Source organism: Dendrobates tinctorius, unplaced genomic scaffold (assembly GCF_039654945.1).
Source record: "Dendrobates tinctorius isolate UK_male_01 unplaced genomic scaffold, ASM3965494v1 ptg000038l, whole genome shotgun sequence".
Lineage (NCBI taxonomy): Eukaryota > Metazoa > Chordata > Amphibia > Anura > Dendrobatidae > Dendrobates > Dendrobates tinctorius.
Window position 1 is genome coordinate 17,853,278 of NW_027361706.1, and position 20,566 is coordinate 17,873,843.

The 20,566-nt window shown below is 43.0% G+C and overlaps 1 protein-coding gene across 3 annotated transcripts in view; it reads right to left on the bottom strand.

Moving 5' to 3' along the window:
- The window catches only part of TAMM41 (TAM41 mitochondrial translocator assembly and maintenance homolog), a 40,103-nt gene extending 21,030 nt beyond the window's left edge, over positions 1-19,073 (bottom strand). The window contains exons 1-6 of one of the 3 annotated variants that reach the window (XM_073574248.1): positions 18,978-19,073; positions 15,541-15,720; positions 14,970-15,062; positions 4,334-4,484; positions 2,579-2,724; positions 1,748-1,861 (exon numbers count right to left, since the gene is read on the bottom strand). In XM_073574248.1, coding sequence (XP_073430349.1) covers positions 1,748-1,861; positions 2,579-2,724; positions 4,334-4,484; positions 14,970-15,062; positions 15,541-15,717 — 681 coding nt within the window. In that variant the 5' untranslated portion in view covers positions 15,718-15,720; positions 18,978-19,073. Of the gene's footprint in view, positions 1-1,747; positions 1,862-2,578; positions 2,725-4,333; positions 4,485-14,969; positions 15,063-15,540; positions 15,721-17,721; positions 18,215-18,977 lie in introns of those variants that run through there. The other 2 variants (XM_073574246.1, XM_073574247.1) reach the window with 2 other exon arrangements.
- Between the last annotated feature and the right edge of the window lie 1,493 nt (positions 19,074-20,566).

Genomic DNA, 20,566 nt, shown 5'->3' on the forward strand with positions numbered 1-20,566 from the left:
GTGTAATCAAATCTAATGTATTATATGTCAGATCGCATGATGCTTGGCAACTATATTCCATGTACGAACCAAGAGAACTCCTCGTGCATGAGCAAAACACATCCGCAGGCCCCTAGACCCAATACACATCCACGGGCCCCTCGTCCCAAAACTTTGGTGGCCAGTGTGCAATGTTATATTTATTCTTTCAATGTATCAAAATAGCATAATATGATTATCTGGATGTCAATAAACATTCAGGACACGGAGTCAACTAATGTCCCGATTATATGAGAAACTGTTCATCTTCTCATAAGGTAAAAAGCCCACCGTCTCCCTTAAAGGGGTTAACCTTAAGACAGGACAAGTTCTGATTGGTGGGGACGCGACACCCAGCACTCCCGCCACTCAGCTGTTCCCGGTGTCAAATCAATAGGGGGGGGCATGCGCAGTACCTGGTCGCAGCCACCATTCCATCAACAGAGCTGTGCCGCTGCCTAACTGAGCATTTCTGGCTGCCATCGACACCAGGAACAGCTGATCAGCGGGGATGCCTGGTGTCGCACCTCCACCAATAAGACACTGATGACCTATCCTAAACAGAGGCGATCAGTGCTAAAGTCCTGACAACCCCTTCAAAGAGAACCGGTCATCACATTCATGCTGTCAGAGCCATGGGCCCATGAATCAGTCTGCCTGTGTGATTGCTGGTAGGTATGGATTTCTCTGCAAAGCTGCTGTGTTTCAGAGTAAGCTTACTTTGAAAAGTTGGTTGGCGACTATGCGACGTGGATGACTAATCTGATCTTAGGTTGGTGCCTCGGCAGCTTTTGACCCTCTCCAGTTGATGGACAGGTCTCTGCCTGTGTGCATACATTCAGAGGGATTGGGGCCAAGGAGAGCCTGCCGGGGATCTAGTTATCCAAGACACGCAATCCTAGGCCGGCTCTTCAAAACAAGTTTACTCAAAAAAAGCTGCAGCGTTTCAGAGTAAAACATACGTGTCTGCAATTGGGCTGCCGGAGGTTTGGGCAGCATGAATCCAATGACAGGTTCCCTTTAATGTGATAGGGAGCACATTTCCTCCATTTAGTAAGAGGTGATAACTTTGATGAGAGAACGAGCTCTGATAAGGTGTTATCTGAGCATGCTCGGGTGCTGATAGTGTCTCCGGTTCGACTCCCTGCGGTTGCATGTCTCGCGGCTAACTTAGAATGACTTAACTACTGATGTCTGTCCCTAACTGAGCTGATCCACCTAGAGGAGGCCTCTCCAGGATACATGATGGTTTTTTTTTTTTTTTAGATATTAACCACTTCCCAAAATTTGACATACTTGTGCATCACACATCGGGTGGGGGTGTACGACGTGGACACAGAACCTCCTCTAATCTATCACAGAAAATAGAGAAAGCCGAGCACCACTGGTGATACACAGAGTCAATACCATCAGCTGATCAAAAACACCGCAGGCATAAAACCTTTTTTTCCCTTCAGGTGCACACCAGAGCAAGATGTTTAATCCAAATAAAATGAAAAGAGGTGGCACTCACCGGAATGAAGTCCAATCTTTATTGGTCCAAAAAAATGTTTAAAACATCTCAGGCAGGTGGGGGGCTAGAGACTGCGAAGACGACGGCCGTTTTGCGCCGTGTTGCTCTTCTCAAGACCCGAAGAAGTGCCACCTCTTTTCATTTCATTTAGATTACTCCTCCAATCTATGTTCTTTCTAAAGTTAATGTCAGACAGCGGCATCTAAGTGATTCTACCTGATGTGGGCGTCCATTCAGACAGTTCTTGATCAGCGAGGAGCTAGATGCCAAGACCCCCACCGATCGCTGGAAATGGGCAGAAGTGCTTGGCTGAGTACTGTGCCCCTTTGGCTGTAATAAGACATGTAATGTTAGCATTCAGACCTATTCAGAGGTAGGATCAGAAATGAGGGAATGTGCGCACAACATCGGCACGGGAGACATGTGTAGAGTACGGACTACGGCCGCTTCACGCTACTGCGCTTCAACGGGTCCTGAATTTTTGTTTCCTGAATTGTCTATTTTTTTTCCCTTGGTAAGTATAAAAATAGGGAATGGCTCCAAGCAGAAGAAGCCTGAAGAATGGTCAGGTCACTACTGTTAGCCGCTTGGTGGCTTTGGAGACATGAAGCACATAAATGGAGCTCAAAACTACTGAACATTTGAGCTGCAAGTCAATTTTATATTGCTGTGCATTATGTTCAAACATTTTGTAGAGTTTCTTCAGCACTTTTTATAAACGATGTACCCACAGGAGCGGTTTGAGGTGTATGTTTCTGGATATTTAACAGTTGTTGTCAGTAATTGACAGCAGCGGTAAAACTGTCAGCTTGTCGCTGTTACAAGCAGGTGGCATCTGCCTGGTATAAAGTGGGCTCAGCTCCTCAGCCCACTCCATACCCGTATACCCCGGTTGTGATGCACAGTTACGTCAAGGTGTACGAAAGAGTTAAAATAAGACTATATTAGAGAACAGAAGATATTGACCATTCACTAATATCAATAATAATGAAGCACATATTACTTTTACAATGTGGCAAATACCCCGACTACCCTGGTTCCTTTTACCTCTATTTTGCCCATTGATTGCTTATACACGGCCTGAGGACACTCCTGTAAGATGTTACTGTACAGCTTCTGGAAATGTCCGAGGTTAGGCCTGACAATATTTGTCACTTTAGCTTTATCTTCACCGACTACCATCCTGAAGTCGCCTAAAGATAAGGAGTAAGAGGGATAAGAAATAAGAGGATTAAAAAGTCAATCTACGTTTTTTTTTTACCTTTGCAATAAAAATGTATGTGCAAAATGGAGGACCATCTCTAGGAACAATCAGTGCTGCTCTCATCCCAAATGAAATGATAAAACAAGCATAAGAGTGGCAAACGTAAAAAAAGGAATTAAAAAAAAAAAAATAATGACAGCATTATTTTTAATTTGAGTTTATTAAACTTTAGTTTTCTTCCTTAATTGAATCTTTTTTTATGTTCTAGTGAAAGAAAGACAAATCCCACAGTCTGCCCATCACTGAATTAGGATGTGTTCACACTGAGGTTTTTTTTTTTTTTTTTAGCAGAAACTGTCAAAACAAAAAGCTCAGTATGAACAATTCTCTTTTTGCACACCTATTTTTGGGTTAAAAAATTGATAAATCAGAACTTTTTTTTTATGTTTTTGCTGCCATTTTTCTCTTTTTTTTCCCCATTTTTGGAGGGGTAGAAGAGTTTTTTTGTGAGTGATGTTATGTAGTTTTTAATAGTGCCATTGTTGGGTTTGGGTGGAAATTTTTGATCACTTTTCTTTTGGGTGAGGTGCAACAACTGAAACGCGGCAATTCTGGCCTTTCAACATAGGAGATCACCTATAAAGGATATGGATATCTTTGGGAAGGGTAAAAAGGGAGGGGTTAATAATCAATAAAACTTTAGCAATGTTTCTCCCTCTTTGTTGCTGGATGAGTTAACTAAGAATCCATCACTGAGCTCATTATGACAGAGCGTTTGTAACTAGTGATGAGCGAACGTGTTCAAATAAGGTGTTATCCGAGCATGCTCGCATGCTAACAGAGTGTCTTCAGCATGCTCAAAAAATATGTTTGAGTTCTCACAGCTGTTAGGAAATCCCTGCATGTGTTGTGGCTGTCGAATAGCCATGAGACATGCAGTCGCGGGGACTCAAACATATTATTCGAGCACACTACACTCAGTTAGCACCCGAGCATGCTCAGATAACACCTTATTTGAGCACATCCGCTCATCACTACTTGTAACGCTTATCCATCTCTTCTCAGTCGATTTATTATCACAGACCACCTAAAAAGGAGAGAAATACTTTCATGTTGTCATATATCTGCTAAGAGGAGCTCGGCAAAAATCACTGATGGATTCTTAGTTGACTCATTCAAATCCTATAAAATGTGACTGCACATTTACAAATTATTTCCCTTCAAGTGTTTTTTTCTTTTTTGCACAAGTTTTGAAGCTTTTTTTTTTGTTCAGTTTTTCAAAATCTAAAAGAGGAAAAATAAAAAAGTTCTAAAATCTGAACAATTGAACAGCAAAGTTAATGGAAAAGTCAAATTAATCGGAAAAGTATTTTGAGCAGATCTGCTCAATAAAAAAATGAAGACATGCATTAAAAAAAAAAAAAATGATAACCACCACAAAATGTTTCCGACAGCCCCAAAGAAAATGAATGGAGCAGCGATGAAACGTGTGCACTGCCCTTCATCTAAACGGGGACAAGTGTGACCCATTGTGGCAAGCAACGGCTTTCTCGCGGGTCGGATCCCCACCTGTGTCCGACCCTACAAGAAGTGCTCACCGGAGTATGAGAGACCAGCGATCTGCAGGTAGAGATCTTCTTCAGAAAAGCTTTCGGGTAACATGAGGAATGAAGCAATGACCGCGCTCTTCAGGTTGGCGGTCAGCGCCGTCTCTAGCCTCCCGTTCTCTTTTTGCACCAAAATTTTCACCTGTAAGAAACATTTGTTTTCATTTTCTTTTGCACAACAACCAATCAGCACTATGTTTAACACATAAAAGAAATGCAGGGGGAACTCACCACCATAAATGACATGTATGGCTTATATAACCTCGGATTTAATATTGAGACTTTACAAAGAGGGCGACACGTTTGTAGCTGATTCCATGCTGGGGCCGTCAGGTGATACGTTCATCCCCGAGGCGATAGATAGAATAATTGAGCTAATAAGAATGAAGACGTACAGCCGATCACTAACCATAATAAATGTGCTACAGCACACGACCAGCTATGGAAAAGTAACGTGCTGCCATCTAGTGGAGAACGCAAGAACTGTCAGGTCAATGTAAATTTTTATTTCTATAGCACCAACATATTCCGCAGCACTTTACATCTTAGAGGGGACTTGTACAGACAATAGAGGACATTACAGAAAAACATGCAACTCAGATACCAAAAGGAGAGAGGGCCCTGCTCACAATCTATGAGGAAATAGGGGAGACACGAAAGGTAAATGGTAAAATGTGCTTTTATTATATGGTCCAGTCATAATATAAATAGGGTGTTCATGAATTTCTGCTTGTACCGGTCACCAATCAGAATATGTACGGACACAGAGGGTGTTGTGAACAGATGTTGTGAGGGTCCCGATTTTGAAGAAAATTTTGTATGGACAAAACAGGGATAGTCATACAAGTATGTTCAAGCGATAGGCCAGTTTGAAGAAATGCGTTTTTAGGGCACGCTTAAAAGTGTGAGTATTGAGAAGTAATCGAATTGTCCTGGGTAGTGCATTCTAGAGAATTGGTGCAGGAGACGGGAGTGGGAGATTAAGCTCATTGGGGATCTTAGTTTCCACCCTTAGAATTGGCAAAATCGGGCATAGGTAGGAAGGAAACATAAGGAGTTCAGTTTTTGACATATTCAGTTTTAGATCAAGGGAGGATATGATGCTAGAGACAGCGGAAAGACAATTACTGGTATTTTGTAATAATGCAGGCGTGATGTCAGGAGTAGAGGTGTATAATTGGGGTTAATCAGCATAGAGATGGTACTGAAAACCAAATCTACTGATGTTCTGTCCATTTTGGGGTGGTATATAAGGAGAAGAGGAGAGGGCCCAAGACTGACCCTTGAGGAACCTCAACAGTAAGGGGAAAAGGAGCCAGCAAAAGATACAGCAAAGGATTGGTCAGAGAGGTAGGAGGAGAGAACGGTGTCCTTGAGGCCGATAGAGCAGAGCATAGTGAGGAGGAGCTGATGATCCACAGTGTCCAATGCTGCAGAGAGATCCAGAGGGAATCAGCATGGAGTAGGGACCATTAGCTATAGCCGTAGATCGTTATAGACTTTAGTGAGGGTAGTTTCAGTAGAGGGTAATGAGCGAAAACGGGATTGTAAAGGGTCAAAAAGAGAGCGATCTAAGAGATAGCGGATTAGATGGGAGTGGACCAAATGGTCCAGGAGTGTAGAGATGAAGGGGAGATTAGAGGATTTGAGACAGGTCTGTAGTTAGCAGAGCAGTTAGGTTGAGGGATGGAGGGATGGATTTTACAACCCCTTCACCACCTTGGGTTTTTCCATTTTTGAGTTTCCGTTTTTTGCTCCCCTTCTTCCCAGAGCCATAACTTTTTTACATTTCCGTCAACATGGCCATGTGAGGGCTTGTTTTTTGTGGGACGAGTTGTACTTTTGAATGACACCATTGGGTTTGCCAAATACATGTAATGGAAAAAAAAAAAAAAAAAAATCAAAGTGCGGTGAAATTGCAAAAACAGTGTAATTCCACAACAGTTTTTGTTTTGCTTTTTTACCATGTTCACTAAATACTAAACCTGACCTGCCATTGTGATTCTCCAGGTCATTACGAGTTCGTAGACACCAAACCTGTATAGGTTCTTTTAGTTAGGCGAGTGGTGACAACTGTGGAAAGGGACTGGAGGAGATGTGAGGGAATAGGGTCACTTGTGCAGGTAGTAGGGCGAGAAGATGCAAGGACACTTCATCCGTGATTGGTTCAAAGACAGAAAGTGGGCTAGATGCAGTGTAGGAGGGAGGACAATGCAGAATATTAGGGGATTGGGAGACGATTTCCTGTTGGATATAATAAATTCTGTCTTTGAAATAATTGGCCAGATCGTCGGTGCTGAGGTTGGTGGTGGGGGCCTGCACTCTTTGCTTGACGAAAGAGTGAATAGTGTCAAGGAGTTGCCCGGTCGGAAGTTTCAAGGTCGAGCAGCTGCATGCAGCCGTACATCATCAAACACAATGCCATGTGTAGGATAATGGTGTAAAGCTGTCACCACTGCACCCTGGATCAGTGGAAACATGTTCTATCCAGTGACGGATCACACTTCTCTACCTGGTATCCGATGGACGGGTTTGGGGACTACCAGCAGAGCGTTACTCCCTGACTGCATTGTGCACTGCCAGTGATAAAGTTTGGTGGAGTAGGGATAATGCTATGGACTTGTTTTTCAGGGGTCAGCTTTGGTCTCTTAGTTCTAGTCAAGGGAAATCTTAATTTTTAAGCATTCAAGAACATTTTGGACAATTGTAGCTTCCAGCTTTGTAGCAACAATTTGAGGAAGACCATTTCCTGTTTCCCACAACTGTGCCCAGTGCACATACACACGGTTGGGGGAGTTTGGTGGAAGAACATTACTCTGTAGAGCCCTGACCTCAGCCCCATCCAACACCTTTAGGATGTACTAGAACATTGTGAGCCCGGTCTCCCCAAGAGAAATGTCTGACTTCACAAATGTTCTTCTGGATGAAGCGGCAAAAAGGCCCACAGACACCTCTAAACTCTTATAGAAAAAACTTTCCCAGAAGAGCGGGAGAGGTTATAGCTGCAGAGAACCCAACTCCATATTAATTTCTATGGACATAGAATGGGAGGTCATAAAAGCTCCTGCAGGTGTAATGTGCAGGGGGCACATACTTTATCCATATAGTGTAAGTAATGAAGATTTATCAGAACTCATGTAACATCACAAAGGATTGTATTACTGATGTTTTCTTCTATCAGTCTGGATCGTCTGCCGCCGCTGCACAGCCGGTGACATGGCCTCCAAAAATTTTTGCACTTAATAATGTGTTTGAGTGACAGACAGTGGTTCTCACACACGATCTGGGCAGGCAGGTTTACTGCCAAGGTCACAGAGTTTCTCATTATCTCCTTGATGGCCACTGGCTGCTGATTGGGACAATTAGGACAAGCAGGGTTTTTTACAGTTCTGTCCAAAATAAATCTGCTCCAAATCCACAACGATTCTACAGTAACATTGAGCTGGGAATTCATTGTACATTTGCAGTGAAAGGAAATTCACCGAATGGCTGCACCACAGTGACCTGCTAATTTTCCATGAGAATATATATATGTTTATGATGCTTTGCAAACAACAATTCAGACTAAAACCATACGGTCAGATTTTGGTCAGCGTATCAGTTTTTACCATCAGTGATTTTCTAATTTGCTTAACCCCTTAATGTCTATGGACGTGCAGAGTCCGTCATGGCAGGAGGTGACTTACCGCACCATGACGGACTCTGCACGTCCTGCCTTTGAACTGTCATTGCGTGTAAACACGCAGTTTCAGTTTTAGTGCCGACAGCTGTCTATGACAGCTGAGAGGCACAGCAAGGGGGGCCGGGACCCTTGCACTCGGTCCCTGCACCCACAGCGCTGTGATTGGTCAATCTGACAGACCAAACACAGCAGTGATGAGCAGGAGAAGCTGAAATTTGAGCCTCTCCTGCCTGATCAGTGTAGGAGCTCAGCGCTGCAGTGGCTGAGCGTCCTGCACTGTCAGCTAGGAGCAGAGCCCCCATTGCCCCTGTTAACCCCCTCACTGCTGCGATCGCAGCGTTCAGAGGGGGAGGCAGAGGGTAGGGGGCTCCCTCTGCCTCAGGTGGGTCCCCGCGATGTAATCGCGGGGCCCGACCTGTGCCATGATGACCCGGAGGTATCATGACAACCTCCGGGTCATTTACCTATGGAAAGCTGGTGAGAACATGCTCACAGCATGGTGTCAGCAGCTCTCAGCATTGGTATAATGCATTACAATGATGGAGCATTGCAATGTATTATACCTAATGTGAAAGTGAAAGTCTAAGTCCCATGAAGGGACAAGGTAAAAAAAAAAAAAAAAAAAAAAAAAAAAATTTTTTAAAAAATATGTAAAAAAAAAAAAAAAAAATTCCCTAAAAAAATCCCCTCAAAATTACATTTTTACGTAAAAAAAAAAAAAAAAATACACGTTTGGTATCACCACATCCATAAAAATCCTATCAATAAAAGTGTCACCCTAGTTAACCCCTTCAGTGAACGCCATAAAACACAAAAAAGTAGCAAATTATTCTTTTTCTAAGCGGTATCATCATACCGCTTGGAAAAAGTGCAATAACAAGCGATCAAAAAGACGGATATAAATAAACATGGTACCGCTGACAACGTCATCTTGCCCCGCAAAAAACGAGCTGCCATACAGCATCTGCGAAAAAATAAAAAAGTTATAGCTCGCAGAATAAAGTGATGCAAAATTGTTTTTTTCTATAAAAGTTTTTATTGTGTAAAAAACACTAAAACATAAAAAAAACGATATAAATGAGGTATCGCTGTAATCGTAGTGACCCGAAGAATAAAGCTGCAATACTAATTTTACCACACGCGGAACAGAGGGGAAAAACAAAGCATTCTTAAATTGCTGGTTTTTGTTCATTCAAAAAATGAACAGAAAAATCAGAATAGAAAGCGATCAAAAAACGTTATGTGCCCGAAAATGGTACCAATAAAACCGTCAGCTCTTCCTGCAAATATCAAGCCTGCACATGACTCTGTCGGACGAAATATGGAAAAATTATAGCTCATTAAAGATCAGTTTTGTGGAAAAAAAATATGATTTTTTATTTTCACGCCCGGGCGTTATAAACTTCTGTGAAGCACTTGGGGGTTCAAAGTGCTCACCACACATCTAGTCAAGCTCCATGGGGGGTCTGGTTTCCAAAATGTGGTCACTTGTCTGGGGTTTCTACTGTTTTGGCACATCAGGGGCTCTGCAAATGCAACATGACGCCCGCAGAACATTTCCATCAAAGTCTGCATTCCAAAACGGTGCTCCATCCCTTCTGAGCTCTGCCATGCGCCCAAACAGAGGATTCACCCCACATATGGGGTATCAGCATACTCAGGACAAATTGCACAACTGTTGGGGTCCTATTTCTCCTGTTACCCTTGTGAAAATAAAAATTTGGGGGAAAAAAAAAAAAAAAGATCATTTTTGTGGAAAAAAATGATTTCTTTATTTTCACGGCGGCTCTACGTTATAAACTTCTGTGACGCACTTGCGGGGTCTAGTTTCCAAAATGGGGTCACTTGTGGGGGGTTTCCACTGTTTAGGCACACAGGGGGTCTCCAAATGCGACATGGCGTCCGATCTCAATTGCAGCCAAAAAAGTCAAATGGCGCTCATCCCCTTCCGAGCTCTGCCATGCACCCAAATAGTAATTTACCCCCACATATGGGGTATCAGTGTACTCAGGACAAATAGCACAATAACTTTAGGGGTCCTGTTACCCTTGGGAAAATAAAAATTGGGGGTGAAAAGATCATTTTTGTGGAAAAAATATGATTTTTTAATTTTACGGCTCTACATTATAACCTTCTGTGAAGCCCTTGGGGGTTCAAAGTGCTCAACACACATTTAGATAAGTTCCTTGGGGGGTCTAGTTTCCAAAATGGGGTCACTTATGGGGGGGGTTTCCACTGTTTAGGTACATCAGGGGCTCTCCAAACGCGACATGGCGTCCGCTGTCGATTCCAGCCAATTTGACATTCAAAATCTCAAATGATGCTCCTTCCCATCTGAGCACTGCCGTGCGCCTAAAGATTGGTCTTCCTCCACACATGGGGTATCGGTGTACTCAGGAGAAATTGCACAACAAATATTGTGGTTCATTTTCTCCTGAAACCCTTGACACAATAAAAAAAAAAAAAAATTGTGTCCAAACAAAAATTTAGGGGAGAAAAAGTTCATTTTTTCCTTCCACATTGCTTCAATTCTTGTGAAGTACCTAAACGGTTAATAAACTTCTTGAATATGGTTTTGAACACCTTGAGGGGTGCAGTTTTTAGAATGGTGTCACTTTTGGGTATTTTCTGTTATATTGACCCCCCCAAACTCACTTCAAATGTGAGGTGGTCCCTAAAAAAAAAAAAAAAAAAATGGTTTTGTAAATTTTGTTGGAAAAATTAGAAATTGCTGGTCAACTTCTAACTCTTACAACTTCCTAAGAAAAAAAAAATTTGGTTCCAAAATTGTGCTGATGTAAAGTAGACATGTGGGAAATGTTATTTATTAACTATTTTTTGCGACATCTCTCTGATTTAAGGGCATAAAAATTAAAAGTTTGAAAATTGCAAAATTTTAAAATTTTGCCATATTTCCATTTTTTTCATAAATAAGCGCAAGTCATATCGAAGAAATTTTACCACGAACATGAAGTACAATATGTCAGGAAAAAAACAATGTCAGAATCAGCGGGATCCGTTGAAGCGTTCCAGAGTTATAACCACATAAAGTGACAGTGGTCCGATTTCAAAATTAAGGCATGGTCTTTAACCTACAAAATGGCTTGGTCGTTAAGGGGATAAAGAAAAAAAAAAAGTTAAGTCTTCTCCCTTCCACTACAATATCAAAAACATGGTCAAGAACGTTGCAATAAGAGAAAGGAGTGGTCCGCCCAAAATGTTCCAAGCCCTGGTGTATAATCGCTCCCCAGTGAACACGCCATTCTAATTCTTTTGGACAACTTGCTAATATTGGACTCTCTGGATCATGCAGTGAATATATCAGATTGTCACATCTCGTACTTTACTGTTGGGATTTTTTTTTGCACATATGCCATTACATTTTTATTGCCTATAGACCTAGTGTGTGATTTTTTTTCTCTTTCGCCGTTTTGCAAACCCCATCACCTGTGTATTGTGCTTTGTCCAGGGCTGTGGAGTCGGTAAGCCACAGTTGCGACTCCGACTCCTGGATTTTATCAGGCTCCGACTCCTTCATAAATGGCCAATTCATAACAACAAATTTACTGTTGTAAAATATTAAACATCGTGCTTATTCAGTTTCTCACCATCATATAAGTAATCAGACCACTTAGAGCAAAAACTACATTTATTAGAATACAATTAGAATATACATAGCAAATAACTTTTATAAACTTTTCTAAACTGTAAGTAAATATGCAATAAACACTTTTATGCAGTTAATAAGAAGAAATCTATAAATTTGTCCTCAGAAAAAGTATTGCCTCTGTCAGATCCTCCTTCATGGATGCCCTCAAATCTGATCTAATTATTTTGAGAGCAGAGAACAACCTCTCTACACTAATTTGTGTTGGTGGCAAAGCAGTAACCACTCGGGCAACATCTCTGACAATGTCAGGATACAGAGGAATCGCTTGTTGCACTGTTATTTTTGATGAACGGTCAAATTTCTCAATTTCTTTTAGTGCACATGAAAAATTCTGCTGAAATGTACTGGCTGTGTTCCTTGATGGGGATGACTCTTCTTCTATGTGGGAACGCTTTGCACGGTCCTTGTGATCCAAATATTTTTCGAAATTAAATTCTTCATCAGTTGATGATGAGGGTGAAGATGTGGCAGGACGACCAAATTCTTCTTGTTCCTCCTGACTGTTCTGCAACCCTTTCATCCTTACTGCTATTTCAAACAGAGCTTCTTTTCCTTTACTTAGCTGTTGATCATCTAGAAGAATCCGATGCATTGGGTCTACATAAACAGCTGCCAAAAGAATGTTATTTTGTAATAGTAGCTCCTCTCTCCGTTTCATTGATGTAGCAATGCCACTTGCAATTAACCCTCCTCTTTGGGACAGGCGAAACATCAGGTTCTTCCACTCCTTTAAGAAAATACCTGGAGTTAAGTCCTCTGCTTGTAATTTTTTAGTCACTGTAAATGGGTGCTCTAGCAATTTTTCCAGCTCAGTCACCTGATTCCACTGACTTTCATTTAGCGTCAGTTGAGGGTTAGCCATGTCTACAAGAAAGGTTTTCAGTTCAACCAAGCGCTGAATCATTAAGTAAGTACTGCCCCATCGTGTGGCTTGATCAATAATTGCCCCTTTTCCAGCACGTCTCTTCAAAATTGAGTCAACTTTAGGGGTTCTGGCAACAGTAGCCAATTTTCTCACCTTGCCAATCAGTGCAGCAGCATGTCCTTCTTGCAGACTGTCTCTTATAGCCAGCTGTAGCGTATGCACAACACAGCGCATGTGATGAATGAAAGAACATATTGACAAAGTTTCAACAAGATCATCTAAACTATCATGTTGCTGTTTATCTGAAGCAACTTCAGTTTGCTCCTCAGTTACAATACTGTGTTCCTCCATTTCAAACATTTCTGTGTCTGTGGACCCAGAATGTTCTTCTAGCTGCTGGTCACCATCATTACTCTCATTCATTAGCTTAATAGTACTTATCATATTTGAAGCATTGTCAGTTACGACAGAAAGAACTTGCTCTTTAAGTTCATAGTCTTGCAGAACCTTTTCCACCAAGACCTGGAGAAACTCACTGGTGTGATGAGCAGCTTTGGTGTCTTTTACTGCCAATGTCTTGGTAACTATTTCATTTTTGTCACAAACAAATCGGACATTGATGGCAAAATAGTTCACTCTGTGACGTGTGCAGGCATCCATTTTAAGAAACAGAAAGTGTCCCTTGAGAGTTTTTTTTAAGTTCTTCCTTTTGTTTAAAAGCATCTTCGATTACTAATTTTCTAATACTCTCTCTCTCCAGAGAAACACCAAGCTTGCGGGCCATTTCCCCATTCAGACACATAAAAGCTGGTCGTGAAAATAATGAAATAGGCACACTATCCTTTACAACAAGCTCTATGATCTGTTTTTTAAATGTATCTACTGTCATTGTCACAGTAACTTTGTCACTGACAAAATATCTTGCAACTGATGGCTGCAAAGTTCTCTGCTCCTTTGTTTGGCTGGAAGAGCTGGGCACTGGTTCATTGGTTTGGATGCAGTCTTTCTCATCCACTGCTTTCAGTACTTCTGGATGAAAGCGCTGTAAATGTCTCTTTAGATTAGAAGCTCTGGTAGGAGCATTTTTATCTTTGCCTGAATATGCACTCATCTTGGCTTCACAGCATTTGTTTTCATCTGGATCATTTGTCATACACTGACAGACAATGTTTTCTATCTTGAGTGATGGTGAAATGTTCAAATACAGCTGATTTAATGTGCTGCTTCTTTGACATTCTCAGGTTTTTAATTCTGCATTCACAATCCAAATGACAATTGTTTTTCCTAAAAACAATTGTACAAAATTATTGCCAGGTCGTACAACTGATATAGTGGTCAGTAATACTGTTATTATTCCTCATGTACTCACAGTTAACTGATGCAAAGTTTGTTGAAAGGATAATACTTCTTACAGTCTACCTCTTCTGAGTAGCAGGCAGCTGTGAGATGCTTGGAAGACGCACACCTAGTATGATCTAGAGGAGGAGCTTTACTACTAAGAATTTGCAACACATTTTCACTTTCAGTTTCATACATTGTAAGTAGGGGGGTTGGGGCAGCATGAGGTTAACCAAGTATAAGATTAGATAAGGGCAGTGGAGAACAGTGACACACAAGAAGTAAGAAATGTCTCTATCTCCAGCAGAACTGCTTATCACTGTTGTTCATAGTTTGATAGAACATATATTTGAGTAACATTTATAAAATTCATATGAAAGTTCAATTATGAAATATTAATACATTTTTTTTTTAAAGCCGGAGTCGGTACATTTCTACCGACTCCAACCAAAACTAACTCCGACTCCACGACTCCGACTCCACAGCCCTGGCTTTGTCCCATCATCTGACGTGAATTTGTAATGCTGAATTAGCGACACAACTGGTATGTGCTCATCAGGTTGCAGAAATGAAGCAAATTCTTGCTCTTTTATAGTACAGGCGTGAAATCTGCAGAAAACTACATACAAGACCCATGCGGATTTTGCTGTGTCATCACCAGAGTCCACAGCAGACTTTCTGCTACGTTTGGACAAACAGCAGCTTACAGGGGTTTTCCTCTTCAGGAAAAGCCAACCTCTTACCCCAAATCCAGGGTCGGCAGTCCACCGAATCCATGCTCTGCAAGACTGGCACCACGACTACAGCTGCAGCCAATCACTGAGCTCAGCCGATGTGGATGACGTGAACCGCTAAGCTCAGTGACTGTCAGCAGCGGTGATGTGCGCTGTAGTTGTGACGTCACTGCTCAACCTAAAACACAGTCGCCCCCTGAAACGTTTGAGGTGCGACTTTTCCAAAAGAAGAAACCCCCTTAAACACTAGAGGCGTTAAACAGCCATATATTACTCCAATGAACTCTATATAACACAGCTGCTTTTATTTCATGGTGTAGCGATCAGCGGTTACTTACGGGTTTGTGTAAGCGGCCGGCAATGTACAGAGTTCTCCAATGCAGCAAATCTTCAACAAGGGTATCAGTGCTGACAATCCCATACTTTATTACCTGGCGGAGAGAGATGTCAGATCAATTACATTATATAATGGCAGAGTGGATGGATCACGTCTTCAGATATTTTTAAACTATGTACATATTCCGCTTTGTTTTCTGGTATAACCATTTCCTCCTCAGCAGTTTTTACAAAGAAACCTCACAAGTTTTTCCTCTTTGTACTCAAATTTTGAAATGTTGTTATAATGGAGAAAGATGCAAACCAGGAACATTTTCACATAATGATAATCTATGCGTTTCTACTTTTAGGCCATGTTCACACGTTCAATATTTGGTCAGTATTTTACATCAGTATTTATAAGCCAAAATCAGGCGTGGAACAATCAGAGGAAAAGTGTAATAGAAACTCGTCACCACTTCTGGGTTTATCACCCACTCCTGGTTTTGGCTTACAAATACTGATGTAAAATACTGACCAAATACTGAACGTGTGTGAACATGGCCTAAGAGATACATCACACAGTACACGCACCTTCCCGTCACACGGCACCAGCGTGTTATAGTACACCCCAGCGCCATACTTGTCCTGTATGTTACTAATGTTCTTTGGCCCCAGATATTTCAGCACGGAGTAGTGACTTCGGTTCTGCATCAGGTTCATCGTATGCCACGTGACGGGGTCATCAACTGCAAACACGAAGTCCACCATATTCTAGGGGGAAACAAATCACCAGGGTCATTGTTATTAATATGGAGATATATAAAATGTCATATTCTTCATACCATGGGATATGTTTCTTTTAGGGAATATTGCAGAAAAAAAACAAACTGTACTGTTAGGATACATTCACGTGTAAAAAAAAAAAAAAAAAAAAAAGAATAAAAAGGATATATATTTGGGATAGAATCCACAGATTCGCTTCATGGAACTGCAGACTGAGCTGTGGCAGGTCCGCCCACAGACCTGCTCCAGTCTCTTGGGCTAATTTGAATGTGGCCATCATTAAAATACCCAAAAGGCTGTTCTCATCTTCGTGAACAGCAGCGCAGCACATCCCACCCTTCCGGCTTCCTGCATGATTGACAGTTCAGAGCAGCTACATGGTTGCACCACTGACCCAAATTGTGCACTCTGTAATGCTGCTATGGGAGGCGGCTTTTCCTCTGCAGCATCGGAGAAGCGCAGAAGCTGGCAGGGATCAAGAGCCAACAGCGTGCTCTAGCAATCCGGCTTACTTTGGAGGAGCGCTTACAAGCTCTGCAGGAAAGAGCTTCAAAGCACTGAACATGTTCAGCCAGTAACTTAGGTAACGGGCAGTAAAGAGTGATGAGTGAATGTGCTTGAATAAGGTGTTATCTGAGCATGTTTGCTCATGTACTAACCGAGTGTCTTTGTAGTGTCCGAAAAATAAGTTTGAGTCCCTGTTGCTGCATTTCTCACAGCTGTTAAAAAGCCGCAGCACATGTAGGGATTGTCTAACAAATAGGTAGTCCCTGCATGTATTGGGGCTGTCAAACAGCTGTGAGACATGCAGCCACATGGACTTAAACATATTATTCGAGCAAGCCAAAGACTCTCGGTTAGTACATGAGCATGCTCAGATAACACCTTTTCCCCAGTATGTTCACTCATCGCTAGTAGTAAACTATATAACTAAAAATCCCTCCCTCCGCTCACAGCACTGCAGATGCGGCTGTAAATCACAGTGCCAGGGCCGCCAAATACAGCGCTGTGACCATGTTATGCCACAGCTGTGTGTTGATGCCCAGAGGATGGTGGGGTATGCAATGCTGAATACATAGGTGCAGAACCAATACAGGAGTTGAATATCATCCCCCCCGCAGCGCCTTGTGCTCATAAATAATGGGTTGTCCAGTATTGAATAACCCCTTTAAGATTATTATTCATTTTCTTTTACTACTTATATAGCACCAACCTATTCTACATCACTTAAAAGATATTTTCAAAACTTTTTCCCCATTGTCAGAGAAAAAAAAATTAAATTAATTTCAGCAAAATTGTGCCGGCGCATGTTCAGTAGCATCTATTTTTATAGAGAGAAAAAAAAAAACAAAAAAAAAAAACAAAAAAAAAAAACAACACGAGGCTGCAGCAAAATGGCTCAGGCGTTTGCACAGTAGCATCTATCAGAATGCGATAGATGCTACTGCACATGTGCCGCCATTTTGCTTAAGTTAAATATTTTTTCTTACCCAACAATATTATATGCATTATGCGATAAATGCTATTGCGCAGGCGCTGCTGCCGGCGCCATTTTGCTGAATTTACTTTTTTTTTTTTTCTAACCCCACAATATTCTATGCATTATGTAAAACAGGAGGCAGGTCACTGAAGGATCAGTAACCTGTCATAAGCCCATAAACATGCATATGAAAGCAGAATATTACATAAAGACCCACCACTCCCCCACCCCACAGGCCACCCAGAAGCACCAGAATCTCTAACTGAAAACTACAAATAAAGATTAAACAACCATTAAACGGATTTCATCACCAGGTATCACTGTAGTCAGTATAATGGCGCCAACCTGACACTGTCTGTAGGTTACTGAGCACAATCCCGCTGACAGGTTCCCTTTAATCAAAATCTGGCCCAGTGTTTCTATACGTCAATCTGTAATATTATCCACACAATATGAGAGTATCCCAGACTATACAATAATCGACATTACTTGCCATTTCACCCTCTTACCTTCGCATTGATCTGTGATGCGCCAATCTGCTTGAAGACAGCAGATCCATAGGCAAAGGCGAGGCTGATGTCCTGGGGGAAGTAACTCAGGATCCTACGGAACTGGTACCCGGTGCCCTGAATTGCTGGCAGAGCCATGACCTGTGTGCAGCAGCCTCATACACTGCACTACTGATGCCAACACATCATAAGGCTGCAAACACTGCACCGAGACTGCAGGTAGAGAGCACACAGTCCTACGCGCCGCCCCGCGCACCGCACGCAGTCCTACGCGCCGCCCCGCGCACCGCACGCAGTCCTACGCGCCGCCCCGCGCACCGCACGCAGTCCTATAGAACGCACCGCACGCAGTCCTATAGAACGCACCGCACGCAGTCCTATAGAACGCACCGCACGCAGTCCTATAGAACGCACCGCACGCAGTCCTATAGAACGCACCGCACGCAGTCCTATAGAACGCACCGCACGCAGTCCTATAGAACGCACCGCACGCAGTCCTATAGAACGCACCGCACGCAGTCCTATAGAACGCCCCGCACGCAGTCCTATAGAACGCCCCGCACGCAGTCCTATAGAACGCCCCGCGCACCGCACGCAGTCCTATAGAACGCCCCGCGCACCGCACGCAGTCCTATAGAACGCCCCGCGCACCGCACGCAGTCCTATAGAACGCCCCGCGCACCGCACGCAGTCCTATAGAACGCCCCGCGCACCCCACGCAGTCCTATAGAACGCCCCGCGCACCGCACGCAGTCCTATAGAACGCACCGCACGCAGTCCTATAGAACGCCCCGCGCACCGCACGCAGTCCTATAGAACGCCCCGCGCACCGCACGCAGTCCTATAGAACGCCCCGCGCACCGCACGCAGTCCTATAGAACGCCCCGCGCACCGCACGCAGTCCTATAGAACGCCCCGCGCACCGCACGCAGTCCTATAGAACGCCCCACGCACCCCACGCAGTCCTATAGAACGCCCCGCGCACCGCACGCAGTCCTATAGAACGCCCCGCGCACCGCACGCAGTCCTATAGAACGCCCCGCGCACCGCACGCAGTCCTATAGAACGCCCCGCGCACCGCACGCAGTCCTATAGAACGCCCCGCGCACCACACGCAGTCCTATAGAACGCCCCGCGCACCACACGCAGTCCTATAGAACGCCCCGCGCACCACACGCAGTCCTATACAGTATCCGGCACACACTCTTATATAAAGACCTGCACACAGTTCTGCATCTGCACACATGTACACTCACTTCCGGGTTCTGTGGAACGCACTCGTTGATTGGTTAGGTCTTACGTCTCTTGCTATTGGCTCATGCGGGCTCTGATGTGATTAGTCAGGTCTGAACCAGTATTTAACCCTGGACACTGTATACTGTATAATATCCTGTAGCTACACATATGACCTGTATGGCACACACACGTTACCAGGTTATGGATCTAGTCACACATATGTAAATAGTGAAAATAATGAATAAAACCAGTGTAATACACTGTCTCTTCTGTCAGTGAATAGGAACAATGTGTACCATGAGACTACTACAAATCTACCACAGCTGTATGTGACTGACAGGATCTAATGCCGCCGGCGTGTGTCTGAGAACTTACTATATTTGGCTCATATCTCTCTCAAATTCATTATTCCTAAGTTCGTAGTGTAGTCATTGGATTTTATTTCCGCTCTGAAAGTCAAATCCTATTCCTCATTGGGAGCTATAAAAATAAATTACAATACATTGCCTTGAAAAAGTATTCACACCCCTGGAACTTTTCCACATTTTTTTCACGTTACATCCAGAAACTTAAATGTATTTTATTGGGATTTCATGTTATATATTGACACAAAGAAGCAAGTATTTGTGAAGTGTCAGGGAAATGATGCAGGGTTATCTAATTATTTTAAAAATAAACATTTGAACATTGTGACTTGCATTTGTATTAACTCCCCCCCCCCCCCCCCCCCCCGGTAGTCTGATACCCCTAACTATAATCCTGAGTACTGAATTACCTTCAGAAGTAGTACAGCATGGTTCTCCTGACAGCAGGCGCACAAGTAGGAGCCCGGGACATCGTGTAATATCTATGAAGAACTCGGCACTCAATTGATGTAGAAAAAAATGATTTATTTGCCATCCACAGTGATATATATGATGTTTCGTTCTCAGTTTAGACTTTCTCCAGAGATACAGATTAGCCTAGAAGAATATAGGACTCAATGCTGAAATGATACAGAATACAGTGCATCTGGACAGTGGGAATTCCACAAAAGGTAGGGTCAGATACCACCACAGTAGAACTATTTGGGCTAAATACAAGACGCTATGTGTGGCGGAAAACTAAAACTGCACATCACCTTGAAAACATCATCCCACCATCAAACATGGTGGTGGCAACATCATGCAGTGCGGATGCTTTTCTCCAGCAGGGACACTGGTCAGAGTTGATGGGGAGATGGATGGAACTAAATACAGGGCAATACTGGAGGAAATCTGTTAGAGGCTGCAAAAGACTTGACAATGGGGCGCACGCACGTTCTCTTTCCAGCTGGACGATAACCCTAAACATACTGCGACAGCCATAATGGAATGGTTTAGAATGATCAGACCTGGGTAAAATGCGGCCCACACGCTACATCTGGCACTTTGGCTGTTCCTGTTTGGTCGGATACTGAAACAGTAAAAGGGCTGAAAAGGGTGGCCCATACGCTGCACTGCACTCATACTGTATATAGGGGCTATGTGGGGGCTCACACTGTATATAGGTGGCTGTGTGAAGGCTCATGTGTACGGGAAGGCTATGTGGGAGCTCATACTGTATATAAGGGGCTATGTGGATGCTCTCA